Source organism: Calonectris borealis, chromosome 13 (genome assembly GCF_964195595.1).
Source record: "Calonectris borealis chromosome 13, bCalBor7.hap1.2, whole genome shotgun sequence".
NCBI classification, from domain to species: domain Eukaryota; kingdom Metazoa; phylum Chordata; class Aves; order Procellariiformes; family Procellariidae; genus Calonectris; species Calonectris borealis.
The window spans coordinates 21,099,693-21,121,616 of record NC_134324.1 but is presented as its reverse complement, the minus strand read 5'-3'; the positions used below and the strand labels follow the sequence as shown (position 1 = coordinate 21,121,616).

The 21,924-nt window shown below is 44.0% G+C and overlaps 1 protein-coding gene across 1 annotated transcript in view; it reads left to right on the top strand.

Moving 5' to 3' along the window:
• TRPC5 (transient receptor potential cation channel subfamily C member 5) overlaps positions 1 to 19,300 on the top strand; it is a 66,104-nt gene extending 46,804 nt beyond the window's left edge. Inside the window, exons 7-10 of the mRNA XM_075161821.1 lie at positions 15,642 to 15,848; positions 16,029 to 16,070; positions 17,703 to 17,792; positions 18,541 to 19,300. Of these exons, the coding sequence (XP_075017922.1) occupies positions 15,642 to 15,848; positions 16,029 to 16,070; positions 17,703 to 17,792; positions 18,541 to 19,275 (1,074 nt within the window). The 3' untranslated portion in view covers positions 19,276 to 19,300. The remainder of the gene's footprint in view (positions 1 to 15,641; positions 15,849 to 16,028; positions 16,071 to 17,702; positions 17,793 to 18,540) is intronic.
• The last annotated feature ends 2,624 nt before the right edge of the window (positions 19,301 to 21,924 follow it).

The following is a 21,924-nucleotide window of genomic DNA, read 5'->3' as shown; positions in this document are numbered from 1 at the left end:
GCTTCAGATAAACCAGTGGGCACTTATTTTCCAGTTTTGATGCCTAACATGATAGGTTTAGAGATAGTGAGGTGATGAAGTGTTGCATAATCTGTGAACAGAAACAGGAGTCATTTGTGTCTTCAGCTGGTCACTCGGAAGTACAGGCAGAGACGAGACTTCCTTCTCTGCTTTGGATGACTCTTGGATTTACTCTAGAAGATAGAGGATAAAACAGAAAAAAAAGAAGCAGTACCAGCTCTCCTACTATTTCCATTCCCAACTTCCTGGACAAATCTGTGGGGAAATGTATGGGTGAGCTCCTTCCCTGGCCAAAGCACACAGAGGAGAGTATTGAGTTGTCTGCTTGAACAGGTTCCACAACTGCTGTTGATCATCTGCTGATTCAAGGGGCTCCTAAATTTAGTTATCTAGTCAAACTGAGCACAGACCCAGTCAAATCGGTGATACTTTTGGACATCTGATCTTTATCTCGTTAAAAAATATGAGAAAAACTGGACCATTGACCTTCCAAATGAGCAGAAAAGCAGCTTATCACAAAGGCATCTGCTTTATCAGTCTGTTTCAATGCTTTAAGTGCTTTCTCTTTGTTCAGTGCTACTCCTCACATTCCAGGGAGACTGGAATGAGGGACAGAAAACAAAGATATTCTCCTTGGCCATTTTCTCCTATTCCCCTTCCTTTATTGTCATCAAATAGGCTTGTCACCGACACAAAGCCCAAACCTTAGATTGGCATAATAGCAGTATTTGCTATTCACTGGGATACAAACCGCTCATCATTCTTTTCCCTGAATAGTTTGAGTGATGCAATGACACATTACAAACAATCCCACGTGACTTAGAGAGACCCATCATAACAATTAACTGATGTGAATGGTCCAGAGTGGACCTGTTGTATTAATGTTATATATATGGAGTAGTGGAGCAGTTGGTAACAGTGAATTGCTCCGTCAGAAAGTATCCTTGTGAGAGACCTGAGGGTAAAGGACTGAACTCACCAGATAACCTAGGCATAACACGCAATTCAGCGTGCAGCATGAGCCCCCTCCTCAGAAGAATGAGAGTGAAAATGCTACAGGATACTTCTTTGTCACTTAAGCTGTCATATTGCTACTGAGAGCAGTGACGTTTCTTGGGAACGCAAGATGCAGTCACTTCCAGCCTTTTCTCGTGCAGTGCTTGCAGCTTGTTTTTTGAAGCTAATATTTCTGCATGCTCACAGCATTCTCTCCGGGGCAAGTTTTCTTCATGTGTCTTCTAAGGGCAAACATCAATTAATCTCTTCCCTGAAGAAAACAACTCATTAATAAATGTTGAGCTTTACAACTCTGGGTCATTTTTTAACCGCCTGTAATCAGGTCTACCCCTTTCTGAATCACAGTAGACTGGTTGCTAGACTGGGCATTTCTTCCTCCTGGTATTTATATTACATTGAATACACATGAAATGACAGCATTCCAGGGAGGGAGGAGGGGAAAGGACCAAGAAGCCCTTGGAGTGGGGTGGAGGTCTTCTTCTCAAATACATCAGTAGGAAATCTCGTGCCATGTGCAGGACTCTGCAGAGAAATAAAATGAGCTATACATCAGGGATTAGAGTGCATCTGCGCTTGTTGATTTCCCTGCAGTGAAGTGGTCAGGACATCTTAATTAATTCCACTTGTTAATGAGCCAGTAGCACTGCTGCAATGCAAACAGTCTTTCTCCCCTCCTTTCTTCCAGGGACAAATATGTTAATGCATTTGTAGCAGTTATTCTTCAGGTTAGCTTTTCTCCATTGTCTCATATACACATGAATTTCTGCTGTGAGATTAGAGAAAGGAGAATCTAAGCTGCTCTTCGTTGTGTCTCCCCAGTATGGGAGTTAGGGCTTGGTAGTTAATTAAGCACTATAGGCACACAGCATGAAAACACAGGGTATCTGTGGAAGACAGAGCAAAGCAAGCAAAGAGTAAAACCTCCACGCAGCTTTGAGTGATTCTTGACTCACAGAAGGAAAAATTTTTCTGCCATAATTTTGTTGTTTTTTTACTAAGCTATTTCAGAGTTCAATAAATACATTTTTCTAGGGGTACCCTGAAGCAGTTTCAATATTGATTTTTTTCATACAGCTCATTTTTCTCTTTTGCCAAGCTATTGTCAAGAGCTGGTTATGGGAGACACTATGTTTCACCAACAAAGCAAACAAAATCCAAATGCACACCAAAATTTACATACGCTTCACACTGTTCCAATATGTGAAGATCAGAATCTTCTATAGAAGCATCACAGAATGCAACTGGATCTTATGCACTGCCGGGTCTCTCATCTCAATACCTTCCCAGACGTGACAGAAATACCATCACCTGATGAATAGAAGAGGAGTATGTCATGACGACAAGAGGAAGGACAACGGAGCTTATCTGAGAGTAGCCAGGTGGCTCCATCATTCGTAAGTGGCAGAAAGTACAGAGTGGGTAATGAGGACACGGTGTGTGATAGGCTGTTTCTCATAGGATTGCCACTTGGCTGCGTCTGAAGTTACACGAGCCTTCTGCCAGTTTGTAGTTTTCTCAAAACAATGTGATAGTGGGTGTTACTGGGGGTCCTAGGGCGCAGATGCATTTTGGCCTTTCTGGTGCCTTAGGGTGCAGGTACATTTTGCAGGGAATTAGCAATCTACGCATTTTTTTCTGAAAGCACATTCCTTATGGACACATCCGTGATATTCTGGGAAGTCATGCAGGTATTAGTCACTGGAACTGTACCAACAGTTCTGACTCTGCAGTCGCAGAAGCAATGGGAAGCAAAATCGATGAAAGAACGGCAAGTAAGACCCATCTGCAGGAGGAAAACCATAGGGCTGTGAACTCGTAATCTGAGTTCCAGGTGAGTTAAAGCGATAAGTGGCACACAACAGCACTGCAGCACTAGGCATCCCGCTGACATATTAAGGAGAAACGTAAGCACTTGCAGCTTTCAGATGTTTTAGGAAAGTACGATGCTTAAAACCTCAGGGATAGCAGCACACCAAAGTAGGTCTGGGAGAAATTACCTCTAACTACTGTGCATGAAAGTGAAGGTGTTACAGCTTCAAGTGTGTAATACATGGTGTACGTGTGATGTTGCAATAATGACTTCACCCTAGCAATATGTATTAAGTTACGACATCGTTTTGTATATTGTATTTTGTATCCTCCTGTTGGTTTGTATGTCTGTTATTTCAAGCTAGTTCATCTCAGACAGCTGTTCCTGCAAAAGACAGCTGCATGTTTAATTTTTTTTAAGTGTCTCTCTGCCAGGAGAGTGTATTCGGATTGAAGAATTAGGGCATTGGACACCAAGCTAGGAGTGCAGTTCTAAATGATGGAATGAAATAGAGTGGATTAGCACATATTGTGGAGGACAAGAATGAAAATGATAAATATTTTGCATAGCAAAACAAAATCTGTACAGTAAACAGAAACAGTTGGTATGTGCAGTTAAAAATAAGTGATCACTTTCAGGAAATTTTTACTCTAAGTGTAGGGCTGTTGTACATGGAATTTCCTCCATTTTTGCAGAGTAGAGAGCTTAAAAATTAAAGCACAGAAGAATATAAAAATTTTTCAGCTCCCTATTACATTCTTTCCAAGATGACTTTGGATTTCCCCCAGGAAGTAGTATCAAACTTTTCTTGATCTACAAAGAACAAGAATGCCTCTAGTTTTCTGCACCAATTGAACTCCCTCAGCACCATGGCAGTAATTGCTACCCAGTTTAATTCACAACAGCAGCAGAAATTCTCTTCCCCACTGTGATCTATGACCCTTAGGACTGTCAAAAAAATGTTGCACCTCCTCTGCTTGCATGACCTGCACAGTTATTACTTGGTGGTTTTGCTAAGGAAGAATTTTATGAATCAATAAATTTAGTTCAGGATACATAGCTGGACAGTCCCTGCATGTGGTAGGTTTTGGGGTAGTGGATTGTCCCCCTATAGAGGTAAGGCCAGCTCCAAAGCCTCACTCAAATCTAAGCTGTTGTAAAGCATCAGGAAGTGTTCATCTCACAAGCCCCATTTCAGAACCATTAATTTGAATTTCTTAGGAGAAATTGAGATATGTTTGTTTTTTAACTCTGTCATACAGCAGGAAATGAAATTATGCTCTTGTTATACTCTTGTTGCCAATATGAGCTGGGATTAATGTCTCTTGAAGCTTTTTATGGTGCAGCAAAACAATAGGCTCTAGAAAGGGGATTAAATGGCTCTTCTTTGGTTTGCCGCCTGAATGAAATATCACTGTTTGTCCCCCAGTTTTATGGCCCGCAGGGGCTCCAGCTGACCAACATACACATCCTGCTGGTCACTGCCCATGTGCAGACCCCGGGTTCTGGGTGCAGGTAACACGCTCAAGTCTTTTCTTCATTCTACAATGCAACTGTAATTACCCAAATCTCAATTACTGCGCTCCCAAAACTCATCCGTGTCATCAGTAATAATTAAGTGAAATTGCAAATTCTCCTGAACTTACTCGGTGCCTTCTGTGACATTTGGACAGGCAGATTTCTGTTACATTTCCCCGTGGAGTGCGATACGTGTGAAGAAATGCTGGACCCCTGCTCTCTAGTTCCCTCCTGGGCAGCGGTAGGACACCTTTAGAGGAGTGGGATTGATTCCCAAGGCTCGGTGGTCTCTCTGGAGCTTGTGACTGGATGTGGGGGACTCCCAGCAGATTTTTATTTGAAAGTGAAGGGAAATACGTTGCAGCAGTGGTGTGCCGTGATGCTACCATACAGCGAGAGGCCTGGGTGTGAAATTAGCCCTGGAGCCTCGCTCTAGACTGGCAGGCAGCTTAATTGCTTTTTGTTAGCAAGCTAAAGTATTCATTTGAAGGTGTAGAACTGTTTGTCTTTTTGCTGGCTTTGGCCTAATTACATATAACCCATGGACTTGAATCAAGTTGTTAATATTCATCTGGTGTTTGCAGAGCCTCTAAATGGAAGCACTCAATGTGCTCTGACTTCACACGCTCCATCTTTCTTCTGTTGTTAGACCAGACAAAGCTAATTCTCCATCCCAGGGCCCAATCCTGCAAAGCCCTGCTCATACGAGCATTGTCAGCAGGATCAGAAGGTTAACGCTTTCTGTTGTTTTTAATCTTTGAAACCCCAGATATTTATCTGACCCTGTGAACCACCATGGCCAAACCACTCCGGGGCTTATCAGAGGAGCAGAAACATTACATTTAAGTAAAAAACAAGATGAGCCTGCAATCTGTAGATGACCCCTGGCTAATTTAAGATATTACAGGGAATTTGCTGGCATTTATATGGGTGAGTTCTGTTTTCTTTGGTGTAGTTAACACACCCGTGCCCTGCATGACAGGTTAATAATCCTCTGCCCATTACGTGCAAAGCAGCACAGCAAGGTTTGCTCTTGCTACGTGATAGAAGTTGAAGTGTCCAGATGGAACCACATAGGTTGCAGCCCCCTGCATTATCCCATCTTTTATTTAGGCCTGACAAGCTCAATTAGCATTAGCTTGTGCTTCTGCATCAAGGGGGCTTTTGTTACAAAGGCAGAAGAAAAGAGGAAAAGTGAAAGATGAAGGAAAAAATATTACTGAGGAAAAAGCAGTGCAAAACTAAAATGGATTTATCTGGGAAGAGCTTTCACCTGATGTTGAGCAATGGGAACGGCTAAGTTAAGAATCCTCTGAAACGTTGACTTTTTAGATGCCAGGGCTTCACAGATTTCCTTTTCAACAGGCTGCAATCTAGCAATTAAGTTGATGCTGATTATATAGGTGAAACCGGATACATACAACTCCGTCTAGTTAAACGGGAAGATGTCTAATTACTTGGATGCTGTGCTGTGGCTCCTTGTCTGCATTTCTGTTCTCCAGTCTGGTCCCCTGCAGCTCCTCAGATGCAGACCCTGCTTTCAGAATCTGGGGCTTCATCTCAGAATCAGTGCTATCTGCACGGCTCAAGACTCACTTAGAGACTTGAGCGATCTCATACGTTTATAATGGTTCCCTTTCTTTTGGCTCAAGGATATATTTAAACTAGTGGGATGTTTAGCTAGGATTTTTCATTTTTGAGCAATTTTTCAATTTTTGGCAGCTAAGCTCATGCACTGCATTTAAGTGACTACGGAAGCAGGCTGACTTCCAGAGGTGTCGGGCACCTGCTTCTCCCACCGGTACTATGAGCTTTACAGACTCGGTAAAAGACATAGTCCAACTCCACTCCTTCGCTGAGGAAAGGCAATTTATGACCAGTCATAAAAGAGCAAAATACTAAAGCGTTTGGTACCTGAATACATGTGCCTGGTTTCATTGCTTAACTATGGAAGTTTGGGAATGATAATTTTATTCTTTTGGTTACTTGAGGAAGGGATATCAGGGCTGTGTATATATGTGCATAAAAAGGTTATAAAGCCTGAGGAGATACAGTGAGGCTCAGAGCTTTGATTCAGGGAAATTCCAGCAACACATGAAAACAGCTCACAGGGTCAGACCAGTAATGAATTTACTATGTTACTACCCGTCTGGTCAGCTCCATGTGACCAGATATTCTGGTAAACATTTTTCTAGCGTAGGAGTCAGTGGCAAAAAACATCAAATGTGCTTTGTGATTATTCATAATCAGAGTTCAGATCTAAAAGTTGCAAATGGCCATAAATAACACATTAAATAAACTGTTAGAACTTTAAATACCTTTGTCGCAGCTGACATCACATTTCGCAGCTGAAATCACATCCTTATAATGGCACGGACTGGATCCTGGGATCTGAAATTCACATGTGGATCCAAACTGGGATTTTTCTTCTTGGGACTAATTTGTCTTGGCAAAAAAAGAAACAAGAAATAAATGAAGAGGGGTACAGAGAAGTATCTGATTCACGGGCATGTGTAAATTACTTGATTTTGACCTGGCTGGAGGTAGTTAACATTATCAGCACAGATGCACCTTATCTCTCTGACTTTGAGCATGAAAAGAGGCTCTTATCAGGCAGTGATAAAGGAGAGAGAATGGATGGCAGGAAGAACAAAGCCTTAGTGATATCTTTCTCATTGTTTCTTCCTACTGAGGCTTTTTTAGAGAACTATTTGTCTGCATGACCTTCCTATTGCTCTGATTTATTTGACTATTAAAATAAAAATTGAACTTTGCTGGAATATGACTGAAGGAAAAAAAAAAGGTGTCAGTTCAAATAATTTAACTGCACTAAAACCACTATAATCCACAGTTCTCTGTGTTTTCTCAAATATAATATTCCCTGGCCTTCTCATTAGCTATCGTTGTTTCCATCCAGTATGCTGGTGGGAGATGAAATGTAATTGATACATATAACCTAAATACATTGTGGAATATAGTGCATTGCAAGCTATAATAAAAATTTTAATTATGAATATATTCTGCACATGGAAGATATAAATAGCAGAGACGCTAAAGCATGCATTTTCCAAGTACAAACAAACTGATTCCCCAGAGCTGGGAAAATCAGCCAACTCGCAGTCCATTCTGGGGAAGCGATGGCCATGCAACAGCTCATCTAATAGGTCTGCGGTGGTGTCAGTCAGGAGTCAATGCCCGTGCTCTCCGCTTGACCTTGTGTATTCAGAAGCCGTTAGTTGTTTTCTTTTCCATTGCAACCAGTGACCTACCCCATTTCCATAATTTCCGAGCCTCTTTGGCTATGCTCCAAAGATGGAGTCCTTTATCCACCTTATAAAACGCAGTCGCTGTGCTGTATCTCTTGTTGATACTGAACTGGCTGCTCCCTCGATCTGTTTGAAGTGATGGACCTCGGACACTGCAAAATTAAGGAAGCTTTTCCTAATTTCCTCTGTTACAGAGTGTTCTTTTACGGGCTCTATCACGACTGCGATCTTCATCCAGCTTTCGAGTTTTTAAGGCTCACAATCCCACTGATGGCTTATCTGAAACGTCTGCTATGTAAAAATTCAGATTTTGGGGTTTTTCTCCCTTGTGCTCTGTTTGATTTCCTCACCTGAGGGCCTTGCTGCCTTCTGCCTTTTACCAGATAAGCATAGCTCTTTTCTGAAATCAAGTCTTTACCCGTATCCTGGCCCAAGAATTCACTTTTCTGGTATCCCAGTGCTGGTATTTATTTATGAGTATTTCTTCAGGACCTGCCTATGCTTCATGAATGTCCTTTTCCGTTTCTGTGCTGGAGCCAGAAGGCGCCCTGCATCCCCGGCCGAGCCGCTGCCCGCGGAGCAGCTCTCCCTTCCCGTGCCTCACGCCCTGCCCTTGCCCGTTTGCCTGCATTGCGTGCTCATGCATGGGGTTTGCTTTGTGGCTCTCCAGGCATGTTTTCCCTCACATCTGGGCGCTCCTTCGCTTTGTATGTGCTGGTTTGCATCTGCCCTGGGCTTGTTCTCCCCAGGGCATTGCCACACGCTCCTCTTCAAAGCTGTGTGTGGTTGGCGTGGGGCCACTGCAGCTTCCCTGGTGTGAGCATCTGGTTGCTGGTCAGGACTCTTGTCTGCTTTGCCCAGTGCAGCGTGTGAATTTGTGCTAGACAGTACTTTCATCTCTTCTCTGGCTGTCTCATTCCCTGACTGTTCTAATTGCTTTTTCTAATGCTAGATTGTCCTCCTTTAGTAATTTTTCTTGTATTATATTTGAGACTGACCCTATTAAGTTCTTATCCTTCAGTATGCCATCCCCGGCTTTGAAAGCAGTCATTTGTTGTCAGCTGCAGCTGAATTACCTATGCATTAATTGCCTTTGTAGGTCCCTGATTTGTCTCATAGACTTTTTTTTTCCTTTCTATGACATATTTTTCTTTGAAAAATATTAAGCATAATTTACCTCAAATAGCCTGCTTGGATTTTTGCTGCTTGCTTCTCTGAGCTTGTCATTAAACCCCCAAGCTCTGCTGATGTTATTACCAGTTTGCCCAACACCTATTACAAAATTAACAGCTTTGAAACTGCACAAGAGTGGTCTGTGTTGGATTCTGTAAAGATTAACTTTCTCCTGACCCTCCTTCTGCAATGCTTTCTGTTCAGGATACACAAGGGTGTCTTTCTTGTGCTAGCCTGCTTGAAAGCCATTGCTGATATATTTTCTGTGCTGTTTCCTGCTCTGGGTTTAGCAAAGAGCAATAAAGAGGCACGTGAGATAGAAATTTACTAAACAGAGTTTAATGACTTCGCAGCGCAGCTAATTACACAGCAAAAAAGCATTTCTGAAATTCCTGTGCCTCTCAGGCAATGAGCCTCCCTTACTCAATAGGCTGCAAATAAGATATGTCAGCGAGCACCTTTAAAAGGTGAACGCTGCTTCTCCTCCTTCCTTCCTAGAGGAAAGTACTATGGCTTGGGCACTTCCTAATTTTGAGGGGCTGCTGCTGGCACATCCTGGGACAGCAGCAGAGAGCAGTCCTGCTACTCCTGATGCAGAGATCACGCCGGCTTCTGCCAGCATTCCCGGCACAATGGGAAAGCTTCTCCTGCCTCCTCCCGAGGCACTCAGCCATGGCCAGACAGCCTGGTCCTGAGGGCATTGTCACAGCCATCTATATCTGCATCTGACAGGCAGCAGCCTGATTTCCAGCTTAGCCCACTGACTGTTGTATAATAAAACACAAGAAAGGCACACACAGCCTTTTTTGTGCCAGCTAGAAAGACGCCAGATATCTTTATACATTATTCTTTCCAAAGGGGCGTGGGGAAGATTTGCATCCCAGGACCACAATTCTTCCCTCTTGTTAGAGGAAGGGGCAGAAGCCCTTGTGCACTTCTGTGTAGCACAGAGGAGCTGAAATAACTCATTGTCTTGTGGTTGTTTTATGGTGGAACAGTTTGAAGATCTCAGAGTGCCTGGCTGCTAAGCATTACCATCATCTCAGCATTATATTTTAGCCGAGTGTTTGTACCAGGCTCTACACCATCCTAATCCAGAGCTAACCACAGTGCGCAACAGCAGAGTGCAGGGAGCTGCCATAATCCATTTGAGCCCATCATCAGCCCTGAGCTAACATAAACTCAGGACTATCCCCGTGCTTTCAGGGATGCTAATTCAAGAGTCATGAGATCGGGCTCCCAGTTTGCCGCAGGCTTCCCACGGGACAGCCCTGTGCTTCAGCTCCTATGTGCTAAGTTAAAAGTAACAGCATTTTCCTCCATCAGCTTTTCAGGCACAAGTGAGCTGAAATACTAAACACATGAAGAGGCTGAGGAACCTAGAGTCTGCGGCAGCGGTAGCCATCTCATACAGAGAACTGAAAGAGTCTCCCATTGCTGGGGCTCTGCTGGCCGGGTCAGGACCAGCTGAGAAACTGGCTGTTACTTGGCAAAGTATGATCTAAACCATATGGCCCAGCAAGGAGATGGTGATGGAAATCTTTATAAAAAACAAAATGTAAACAACAGATTTTTCTGCACAGAGATAAAGATGGAGATTAATGCTTGAATTATCCTGGATAATTAGTGTAGCAGGTAATTATTTAAAATCTGGCACATCTGTGAATACATCACTTTGACTGAATTAGAAAATCCTTGCAACTGCTACAGTAAGATGGCTTCAGTGATCCCATGGGGAAATCTTTATGGGAGATTAATTCTCACTTCAAATGGCAGAGATTTGCAAGAGGATTATGTGGCCAGTATGACACATTCGCATTGTGATAGTAAGTGATACAGTTTTTTTTCTCACAGAGAAGCTGAGTGCTGGTTTCATTGAGTTCATGTGTTCTTTGAGCCTGTGGGCTCGGCCCTCTTAGAAGTGTTTTATAGCTGGAACGATGGGCAGCGCTTGAAAGAAAATGGTGACAAGAACAAGGGCCAGAGCAACAGGAGCTCAAAGAAAGAACAGTGAAATCCAAATTTGGATTTAAATTCCTAAAGCAACAAGGTCACACTTGCAAAGCTAGTGGATTAGCTTATTATAAATGTTAGCTTATTATAAACGTTAGCTTATTACAAATGTTACCAAAAAGTTGTCATCTCAGAACATTGTATGAGAGAGCACAGGTCTGTGAGGATCCTGTCCTCGCTGCGCAGTGGGTCTGCTCGAAGCTCCTCGCCACAGCGGAGGGCTGCGGGGCTCCCCTCGGTGCGTGCCCTCTGCCAGCCGCCCTGCGCGCTTCCTCCTGTCCTCTCTCTTAGGAAACCCACTTCTGCTGAAGCCTCCCAGGGCTGCGTCCCTGCTGGCTGTCCCCGGGAGCGGGCTCCAACACGCCATCTCCTGTGACCCATCTCTGTAAATCAGCGGCTAGTGCAGCACCGCTGCAGGAGGTCCGGGCTCGTCCATCGTAGCTTTGTGGGGCGCGTGGTGGCCAGGCCCAGGCTGAGCCTGAGGGCTCTGGGGTTGGAGGGGCCTCAGGGCAGTGGTATTCAGGAGCTCACTTCAAGTGTTCAGCTATGTGCGATCTTTGCAACAGCTTTGATACAAAGCAGGCTCAGACTCGGGCAGCTCTCAAAAATGTCAATCTTGCCCAGTGGCCTGCAGTCACTGGAGAGATGTCCCAAAAACCTGGAGCACATCTGGTGGTCCACTGGGCCACGTTCACAGCCAGTGCAATGACTGATGTACTGGCTGTAACTCACGAGTGCTTCAGGTTTGAATAGGGTATCCAAGGATTGTTGAAGCACGGTACTCCTGGTACTCACCTGTGCTGGTTTGGGCTGGGGTAGAGTTCATTTTCTTCATAGTAGCTGGTATGGGGCTATGTTCTGGATTTGGGCTGGAAACAGTGTTGATAACACAGGGATGTTTTCGTTACTGCTGAGCAGTGCTTACATAGAGTCAAGGTCTTTTCTGCTCCTCACCCCACCCCACCAGCAAGTAGGCTGGGGGGCACAGGGAGTTGGGAGGGGACACAGCTGGGACAGCTGACCCCAACTGACCAAAGGGATATTCCACACCATATGACGTCATAGCTCAGCATACAAAGCTGGGGGAAGAAGGAGGAAGGGAGGACGTTCGGAGTGATGGCGTTTGTCTTCCCAAGTCACCGTTAGGCGTGACAGAGCCCTGCTTTCCTGGGGATGGCTGAACACCTGCCTGCCGGTGGGAAGCAGTGAATGAATTCCTCGTTTTGCTTTGCTTGCAGGCACAGCTTTTGCTTTACCTGTTAAACTGTCTTTACCTCAACCCAGGAGTTTTCTCACTTTTCCCCTTCCGACTCTCTGCCCCATCCCACTGCGGGGGAGTGAGCGAATAGCCATGTGGGGCTCAGTTGCTGGCTGAGCTTAAACCACAACATCAACACAGGGAGGAGAGTTAGGAAAGCTGTAGTCTTATGTGCAGATTTCACTGCTTACAGCACTAAAGAGAGCTCTAACCAAGAAAATGGTGGTTTCCTGGCACACAAAGACATTCTCAGTAAAATTGAAATGTCTCTTTGCTATATATTTGCAACACAAAACTGCTGCCAGGAGCTCTCATCTGATTTGCTCAGGTTCTCAAAACATCAAGGTGAATAATTGAGACAGGCTGAGTTTGTAAACCCTGGGGAATTCACAGCAGCAGCAAAGAGAGAGAAAGAGAAAGAAAAGATACTTTGAGCTTTGTACAGAGGGTCTGTCTTTTGAGAGAGGTTATATTGCACTTGTTGACTGAGACTGCACAGGAGGAAATACAGGTGGGGGCTGCAGCCAGCATCCACCAGCCTCACCCACAGACTCATTTAGATCAACAGGGATTTGTTCAGACCAAGCGCAGAACTTCCCCAATGAGAAACTCCTGCTAAGTTTCACAGCACTGCCCTGCACCTGCATTCAGCCCCTTGTCAAGCCCCTTGTATTCTCCTTAAGCTATTTTAAAATGAAAGAACAAAAAGAAAACACTCTGTGCAGAAAAACTTTTTTAGCCCTTTTCTTCCTTCCTTCCTTCCCCAGAAACTAATCTGCAGTCCCCAAGCTACAGATTTGCCTTATCCTCCTCTACAAACAGCATCCAACATCTACTGCTAAATTGCCTCTGCCCAGGACATGCCCTTTTTAAAATGTGCTGAAGGAAATTGCTGCCAAGTCACCACACCTGATCCACCCCACCAGCGACACTGGACCTTTGATGGACCTTTGTAGAAGGGAAGGGTGGATTTATAACCTCCTCCAAACGACCTTCTCCCTTCTGACTCCTCAATAGGACATTTACACCTACTTCTGTACTGGCAAAGAACTTAAAATATACAGGTCTCTATCCAAAATAACAGTCTTTGCACTCTCCTTCAGCTACTGCCTTACCCTACACTCTCCAGCTGCCCCAGATAGTGCTATCAGTGTTGCCAGGTGTGGTAGTTCCTGCACACCCTGAGAAAGGCTTACTCACCGCAGGGCTGAATAACTCCATGCTGGTCTCATGCAGCTATTCCCCTACAAAATGCTGTAGATGCTTGAACCAGTAACGCACCTCTCGTCTGCAGCCTTTCAAGATGCAGCCACCATTGGGTTTTCCCTGGTAGTGAGCATGTCCAGGTGGAGCATGGGGAGCTGCAGCTCAGGCCCCTTCTCTGCCAAGAGAGATCGGATCTCCTGCTTTCCCCGTGGGCAGCACGCCCTCCCCAGCGGCCCCTTGGCTCACCTGGCGTGCGATGCCGGTCATTTGTTGTCCTGCTTCTGAAGACTGTTTCAACTGAAGTTGCCCAGACCGGGAAATGTTCAGGTAGAAAGATGGGCATGAGTCAGCCTTTAGGACTGAGCAGGGAGCAGCCAGCCCTGCTTCTGGAAGAGGCTGGGACAGCTCTGCCTTTAACTCTGAGCAGTTATTAGGCAGGGGTGGGCTCTGAGCACTAACCCAGAGTCTGGGAAGGAGGAACAGCAGCTGCATGGCTCGTCCTGCTCTCCTGTAGCTCTGCTGAGCTTGCTGCAGCCTGCAGGTAAAGACAAATGAAGAAAAATTGAGCAGAACTTTTTTTTTTTTTGGTGTCAACTATTTCTATTGCTGCAGACTGCATTTTTTACTACCCAGAACTTCATTTCCACTAGCATCAGCTTCTAATACTTCATGGTGATGCAATTTCCCTGCTTCCAGGGTCTGATAATGTATGAGGCAAAAAGGGGCATGGCAGGCTGCTTCTCTGAGTCTACCTACGGCTTGAAAACAGCCTTTTGGTAAGTTGGCAGGGGATCTAGTGTTCTGGGCTGATTCAGACCACCTGTAGAGACTAATGTGCTCTTGGGCCACTGAGGCAGTCATTTAAAATCAAGAGCTGCACATAATTTGAATACACTACTAAAATGGAGTTCGGCTGCACCTCACTGTCAAAATGTGAGCGTATTTTACCCATGGCAGAGCACTGGAGCATAGCCAGAAAGCCAGTGTAGTAAATTTTTTGGGGCATGATGTTCAGCCATATTTTATTAAACTCCTTATCCTACACTTCACTGCTTGTTTCTGAAAGCTGCTGCCCTGCAGCCCAGCATCCCTCACTCAGGAGGGCTGCTTGTTCCAACCTGGTTGAAATCTCCTCAGAAATTTAAAATCCTGCATTGTCCTTTTCTCCTACCTTGCGCTGTTACTTAGTTTAGATCATCACGGCTTTGGTTTAGTCTCATGTCAGATACTGTTAACGTAAATGCTGAACAGCTAAAATGTCATAACCATCAGTTTAGCACTATGCAATGATAACAATACACAAATTTACCATTTAAGTTCAGTGTACTATTGTAAGCTGTGTTCAGCACTGCTTGGCTTGAAGGCTTCAAACTATTTCCTTCCTTTTCTGTCTAATGTCAGAATTTCTGCAAACATAGAAAACAGTGGCATTTTTTAACTTTAAAACTAGCACGAAACAGCATGAAATCCATTTTGAATAGCTGCAGTATCTCTCTGAATCCAGGCTGTAGGTAGATGTCTCTGCCCTGATGTTGAAGGGAACATGCAGTTTGTTACTGGGCAGAACAGCCTGTTGGCTCCATGGACTAGATTGCAAATAGCTTGATTTGGGGATCACCATTTTGCAGACTGGTCAGTGCCTTGCATAGGCTCAGTATGCCTTACGGACCGTGTGCCTATCTGTGCAGCTGTAAAATGATGCTATTAACTTTCCACCTTTACTTTTTTGGGATGAAAAACACTAGAGCACAGCAGGCTAGCGTGGTGATAATATAAATGAAAAAAAAAACAAAAAACCAGACAGTAAAATGTCTCCTGTTTTGTGTAAGGATAATGCAGAGGCAAGATTTAAAATATGGCACGCATAAAATGTGTCACTTCCTTATAAGAGCTGAATTAATGGATGCTATAAAAACCAAACAAATCAAAAAACACTATGAAAGATCTTTTTCCAGGGAAGAATGTGAGAATTTATTGGATTTGGACATGAGAAACAATGGTTTGGGATAATAAAAGTGCTAGCAAAAAGCAAAATAAGAAATGTGTTTTCTTGCTTCTTGTATTGGCGAACCAATAAGCACAACCTCTAAAGGATGAAACCAGGCTTTAGCATGTGAAATTCTTTTTGCTGAATATTGCTATAATCTCATTTCTCAGTGGTTGGTATTTTTACACTCTAGCTATATTTCACACTGATTTTTTTAAGTACACCCCCACCGAGGGAGATGAAAGAAGCAATACTGCTTTGCCTGCAGCTGGAGAAATCCTTTATTGCTCACATGTCATCTCCTCAGCCGTGGGCATTTGCTCCAGGAAAGCCTGCCTGAAGCTGTTGATAGTCTCTTTCCTTCTCTCATAGGACCATGCGGATATTGAGTGGAAGTTTGCACGGACGAAGCTCTGGATGAGTTACTTCGATGAAGGTGCCACTCTGCCCCCTCCTTTTAACATTGTCCCAAGTCCCAAGTCAGTCTGGTACCTTTGCAAGTGGATTCACAATCAGCTGTGCCCAGGCGACGACTCTGACAATGAACAGAAGAGGCATGAAAACCTGAAAACATTCACAGTAAGGAGCTGCGTGGTTTTATATTTCACTTTCTGAGGGTGCTTGTGCATGTGCAGGTTCGTGAGGGCCACTGCTCTGCTGGTGCAGTAAAAGGTTGCGGGATCATGACTTGCCAAGAGCCATCAGGAGCTGTAAAGACAGGACTAAACAGGTAACATATCTGTGCCTTTCTCTTTCCAGGAACGGCACGCCGACAACCTGATTCAGAATCAACATTACCAGGTAAAGCCTTGAGCACATAAAGTTTTTACTTGCTGTTTCTTCTTCCTACTCATTTTCTAATACCTTGATTCTTGCTTGCTTCTAGAATGTATTTTGGTAAGTGTAGGTCATCTAAGAGGATTTTGCTTATCATGGATTAAAACATTTCCTCATTAGAGGTGGGATGGTTAATTAAATCACTCCTAGCCTTTCAGCCCCTCTGAAGTAGCGGAAAACTTGCCAGGTATCAGTGAGTCTGGCTGCTGAAGTCAAAGGTGACATCCCCATTGCCATCAGAGGGACCAGGCTGTCATGCCATCCTGATTAAAACTGTTTCTGCAGCATTTTTACACACTCTTGAATTGTTCCTCTCCTGCTCTTTTTTGTAAAGCATCCCTAACTCAAACAGTGGTTGGGATTTTCTTTTGTTTTGGACAGCTCAGGAAGGAGGAATGGTTCTTTTGTTGAATTTTGCGGGGTTTGTTTATTCTCAGCCTGCCTGTCATCAAGTAGTCGTTAAAGTCAACCTACAAAAGGATGAAACTGTATTAAAAACACCAGCTTCGGTACTTCAATTCAGTGTGATGTATTATGCCAGCATGCTGGAAGGAAAAAAAATTCTCCAGAATGTTAGGTGGTGCGTTAGGCTATACTGTCAAAAGCCGTTAGTAATTTGTCTTACTTAAGACATCTGCTTTTTGAAGAGTATTTTTATCTGAAGTTGATGTTTAACATAATTAGTCACCTTTAACAACAGACATCTGGTACTTTCTGACTTCACAGCACAGCTTACGGGTACCGACGGTGGGATCCCCTAAAAAACCTCCCAGTAAAACCTTGGTGCAGAGACCATCTTCATGCTTGGTGTTGCTCAGACCCCTATTTATGAAATGGGGGAGATGAAGGGGAGGGTTGGAGTAGTCTCTTCTCTATATAGAGATCAACCTCTGTGTATGTTGGCCAGCACAGATAAATGTACAAGCTCAAAGTACCAGTTCGCTTATGTAAAGCCAGCAAGGAGGTACACGAACACAGAGCAAAATGGATCTCATCCTACCAAAAATCCGTACTGTAACAAACAGCCCAGGTAACACAGGGGAGCGAGAGCCCTTAGAGAAGTCCCTGGGGTGTGATTCAGTCCTTCCAGCACTGTCCACAGATGCTGCAGCAGCCTTGAAAGGAGTTTCTAACCTGCCGTTAGGGAACGCCCAGGCAGCTGGCAGATGTGGTTTAACGCATTGCCCCATGGGGTCCTGGCTGTTCTTCAGGTTATTTATTGTCAACGTACCCTCCTTGGCTTTCAAATACTTGATAAACAATCTTCAAATGGCAAACAGCCTATCAGGATACACAGCATATACGCATGGGATTGGTAACCTTAAAAACTTTCAGCAGCTGAGGTTAAATGGCTTGAGGACATTTAAGAACATCAAGAATTTTTTCTCAACGACTTCTACATATACAAAACAAGTACAAAATACCTGCTCACTGTAGTTACCGACTGAGCATTCAAGATGGAAGGTACGTAACCCTTTCCAAAGGTTTGTTCTGTTTAAATGACAGCCACTGTCAGCAAGAACTCAGTGAAATGCAGTAAGAACAGAGTTTGGTCTGAGACAGCAGTTGAATCACTCGTATTGTTTCCTATTCCAGGAAGTTATAAGAAATCTTGTGAAAAGATATGTCGCAGCAATGATAAGAACTTCCAAAACCAACGAAGGTTTAACTGAAGAAAATTTCAAGGTAATTTATTATTCCTCAATAATAATTTATTATATTAATTCAAGTTTCAAGTAGCCACTTGCAAAGTTTGCGCTTTGTTAAGATGATTTGTAACCTGCTTTTTTGTGTAAATGGGACTATTACTGGAGCAGGGAATATATATGATGCGATGTGGGGTTTTTTTGAGCAGAGATTATTATTTGAATGTCTTCTCATATGATCACCTCCCAGATTTTAATACACAATACGTTATGTAGACAAAAGTGTTGGGAAATGGTAGGAATGAAGTATCTGATTTGAGTCAACATCACATTCCTAATCCTAACCCAGACAGAGCCAAAGAGGGAGCCTGGATTAGTGGATACAAAGAACACTTACCAACAAAGTTAAAATTGGGCCTATCAACTAAAAAGGATTCCTGCCGTATTTCTAAATTTCAGCAGTGTTTCACCTCTTCTGTAACTGTCTTATTTGACTTTTTTTTGGGGGGGATGGTGGTGGAGGGGTGGGCAGAGGGGGTTGGTCAAGAGGGCCGGTCCCACAGCCTTTGGAGATAAAGATCTCGTGAGGTCTCCCATTCTCAGGATTACCAATACTTTTTTTTTTGTGTGTGTCACTTGAGTAATGAAGATGTACGTGGTATTCCTGTAAGCGTGATTTGGTATCAGCCATTTCCATAACTCTGAACAGCTCTCCCAAGGGAACGTGATCATTCTTTCATGTCACAGATTAGGCTGCGGAGTGTAACTCATTTCTCCTCTTGCCCTAGGAATTAAAGCAGGACATCTCAAGTTTTCGCTATGAAGTTCTGGACCTCTTAGGAAATAGGAAGCCCCAGAGGAGAAGTTATTCTACCAGCAGCACAGAGGTGTCCCAAAAGGATGAAACAAATGAAGATGGTGCTGGAGAAAAACCCAAAGCCAAAAGCGTGTCTTTCAATGTAGCCAACAAAAAAAAGGACTTCAATGTATCTGCTCTAATTAAAACTATGTCTGGGATCAATATGGTGGAAGAGAAGCCAAAAAGCAATGGGATCAGTAAGCGCTCCTTTGTCCGAAATGGAAATAGAGTTCAGAGACTTTCCAGCTCCAAGAAGGAATCCTTTAAGAGACTGGGCCTGCTTTTCTCCAAGATGAATGGACACGTACCTGAACCAAATTCAGAACCCATGTACACTATTTCAGATGGAATTATTCAGCCACACTACATGTGGAAAGACATTAAATATTCTCAGATTGATAAAGAGAGAGAAGAGAATTGTTCCAAAAGTGAAATTAACCTCAATGAGGTGGACTACAGTGGGAACACAAGACTTACGGGACAGAGCAAGGAGTGCCCTGTGGTTTGTACCAGCTCCCTTCACTGTGCTTCCAGTATTTGTTCCTCTAATTCCAAACTTATAGACTCGTCAGAGGATGTGTTTGATTCGTGGGGAGAGGCTTGTGACTTGTTTATAAACCAGTGGAAAGATGGGCAGGAGGATCACGTTACAACTCGGCTATAAGTAAAGCTATCTTAACACCCGCTGGAAAACTTAGCCAATTATTTGTAATTGTTGCTCTCATCTGATTCAACATTACTATTTCCTTTCTGTCCACAGGTGGAAAAAAAGAGTGTATAACTACTTATGTTAGCCTATTTTATAGCCATCTGCACCTTTTTTAATTTACTTCTTTTACATTCACAAATACTAAAGGTTTTACCATTTATAAGGTCACTATAAACCACAGGAATCCCTTCAGATGCAGTCTTAGTCTTCAAACCCCACAGACTTCAGACACGCTGGTGGCCGAGTAAAGGATTTCTCCAGTGCCCTCATCATCATCCCACCGCCGCTGGGTTATCACTGCTGCTATCCAACACTATCGGTTCTGCGTCCCGCTCGATTTTCCTCGTCAACACAACCAGCTGGTGAGCACTGGCTTAGCAGGAAGCTGAGAATCATATTTAAAATCTTTTTAGAAAGGGTTTCAGGTTATAACTGGCTTTTGTTTTCTTTAAGCAATACACCTCTGATTCTTTCGGTTGTGTGTTTTTTCAGGTTATTATATTAATATTTTAAATTGTTACTGAATAAGAGACCCCTTTGATCATCCAGCTACAACATGTTATGATTTGCTTATTTACCTAATTCCCATAAGAAATTCCCCCTGTAGGGAGCAGAATGACGTTCCAGTTAGGAAGCCAGCACCTGGCCTTGCTACAAACTTCTGTGCAGACGACCTGACACAAAACCCGCTGCGGCTGCTTGAAACACAAACCTCGGTGTGGCCTGAGCCTTGCCCTTACATCCCGCCCCTCGAGCTGTATATTTTTTTTGAAATTCCTAATCTTACTTCCACTGCTGCATTCGATTTTTGCTGCCTCTCTGACAGATGTCAGGCTTTAGGAAGAAAACCATCCTCCCGGTGTATGGCAAGTGCTAGGAGAGATCATCTTCCCTGGGCCTGTGAGCTGCATTTCTGAAAAGCAACCTAAGCAATAGCAGCTCAAACTGCACCTGGCAGCCTGGAAAGTCTCTTTAGAAAGTCCCTTTTCTAAGGTGCACCAAAGGAGTGCAGCAGGAGATGTTATCTTTTATTTCCCCAGTTGTGGTAGTGTCTGGACAGGGCCTAGCAATGGCACTGCTTTTGTCCTAAGGAACATCAGAGAGGGGAGAAGACAACCCCATAAGGCGAAATGGTTGAATTTCTAACAGTGTGAGGTTTTGGGTTTTTTTTATTTTAAACAATGTGATACTTGACCTTTCTTCTGCAGTGTTGCTAAGAAACACAGATGATTGGCACTTACTTAACACCACTTCAGAGCTGTTAGTAGTCAGCTGCTTTCTTGGAGGAAGCAAGTCCTGACCAGGAGCTCAGAAATGGCCTTCCCGAATGACAGAGCTTCGTTACTGCACTCGTGCAGTCACAGGTGAGGCTCTTACACCAGCTGGAGCATATCCCCAGGGTGGCTGCCAAAAATCACCTCTTCTGTGAACCGGGTTGTGAATTCCATTCATAAAAGCATAATGTTGGAAAACCTACACCCACCCTTGGCACTGGTCAGGTTTTACCAGCAAGGGGCAGGAGCAGCTCTCAGGGCAGGACGGAGGGTCAGGAGGAGGGGGCTCTCTCACCACAGCAGTCCCCCCCAGAAGAGATGCTGGGACGCCTGCAGCTGGATACTCTGCCGGAGTTTTAAACCTGGCTCCCTCCTCTTAAGGAAAACCCCCTTGTTGGGTTTTGCCTTTGGGCACCTATACAGCATTACCTAAAGGCCATGATGGAGCACACCTACATCAGAGAGAGAAATGTGAATGATGCAGCCAGCTCCTGTAGCAGAGTTGCAGATGCCAACACAACAGACTCATGGAAAGTTTTCAATACAGACTTCAAGGTGGAGACCATGGCTCTAGGCCAGCTCTGGTGTCAAGAAAAATGAGCAACTAGGAGCAGAGACTCAAAAAGTGTTTCTGTATTCCTTGCTTATAAATGACACCAGTCTTGTTACCAGCATGCAGTATAAATCCCAAAATATTTAAGCCTCCAGATGTGTTAGTTAAGGCAGAGCAAAAAGCATTTTTGTATCAACGGATTTCAGGCTTTCAGACTAATTGCAGGGTTAGAGTTGTCTTTGAAAACTGCATCTCCTCTTCCTTTATGAAAGGCTACACTGGCGCTACTCAAGGAGACTTGCAAAATCCAAGGGTCACAAGCAGCTTGCTGATCATTCGTGAAGAAATCCAGCACCCCTGTCTTTTAAGAGGCAAATCCATCGATCCGTGAGAGCTGCAGTCAGAACCAACTGAAAGCAATTCTCAAAGCAGCTCACAATAAAAGCCCTACAGTTTAATAAACCAAACTGAGTACTTTTCTGGAAAGATGAAAATTAGCAAGAGCTGCTACAGGGGGATGAAGGAAAGGGTTTGAATCATTTTAGGCCTTACCTAACCACACTGCAGTTTATGAGCTTGACATGGGGCCAGCAAATCTTCATGGTATTTCCTGTGTAATGAGTAAGAATGAAAACAATTCAAGTACGGTTACGCAGATTACATCAACGGAGTCTGAGGCTGGGCTAGGAACAGGGTTCATATCCTTGGACAGTAGAAAGGCTTTTAAGTTTTCCACAAGAGCAAGCACGCTGCTACTGGCGATGACTGTATTGTGTC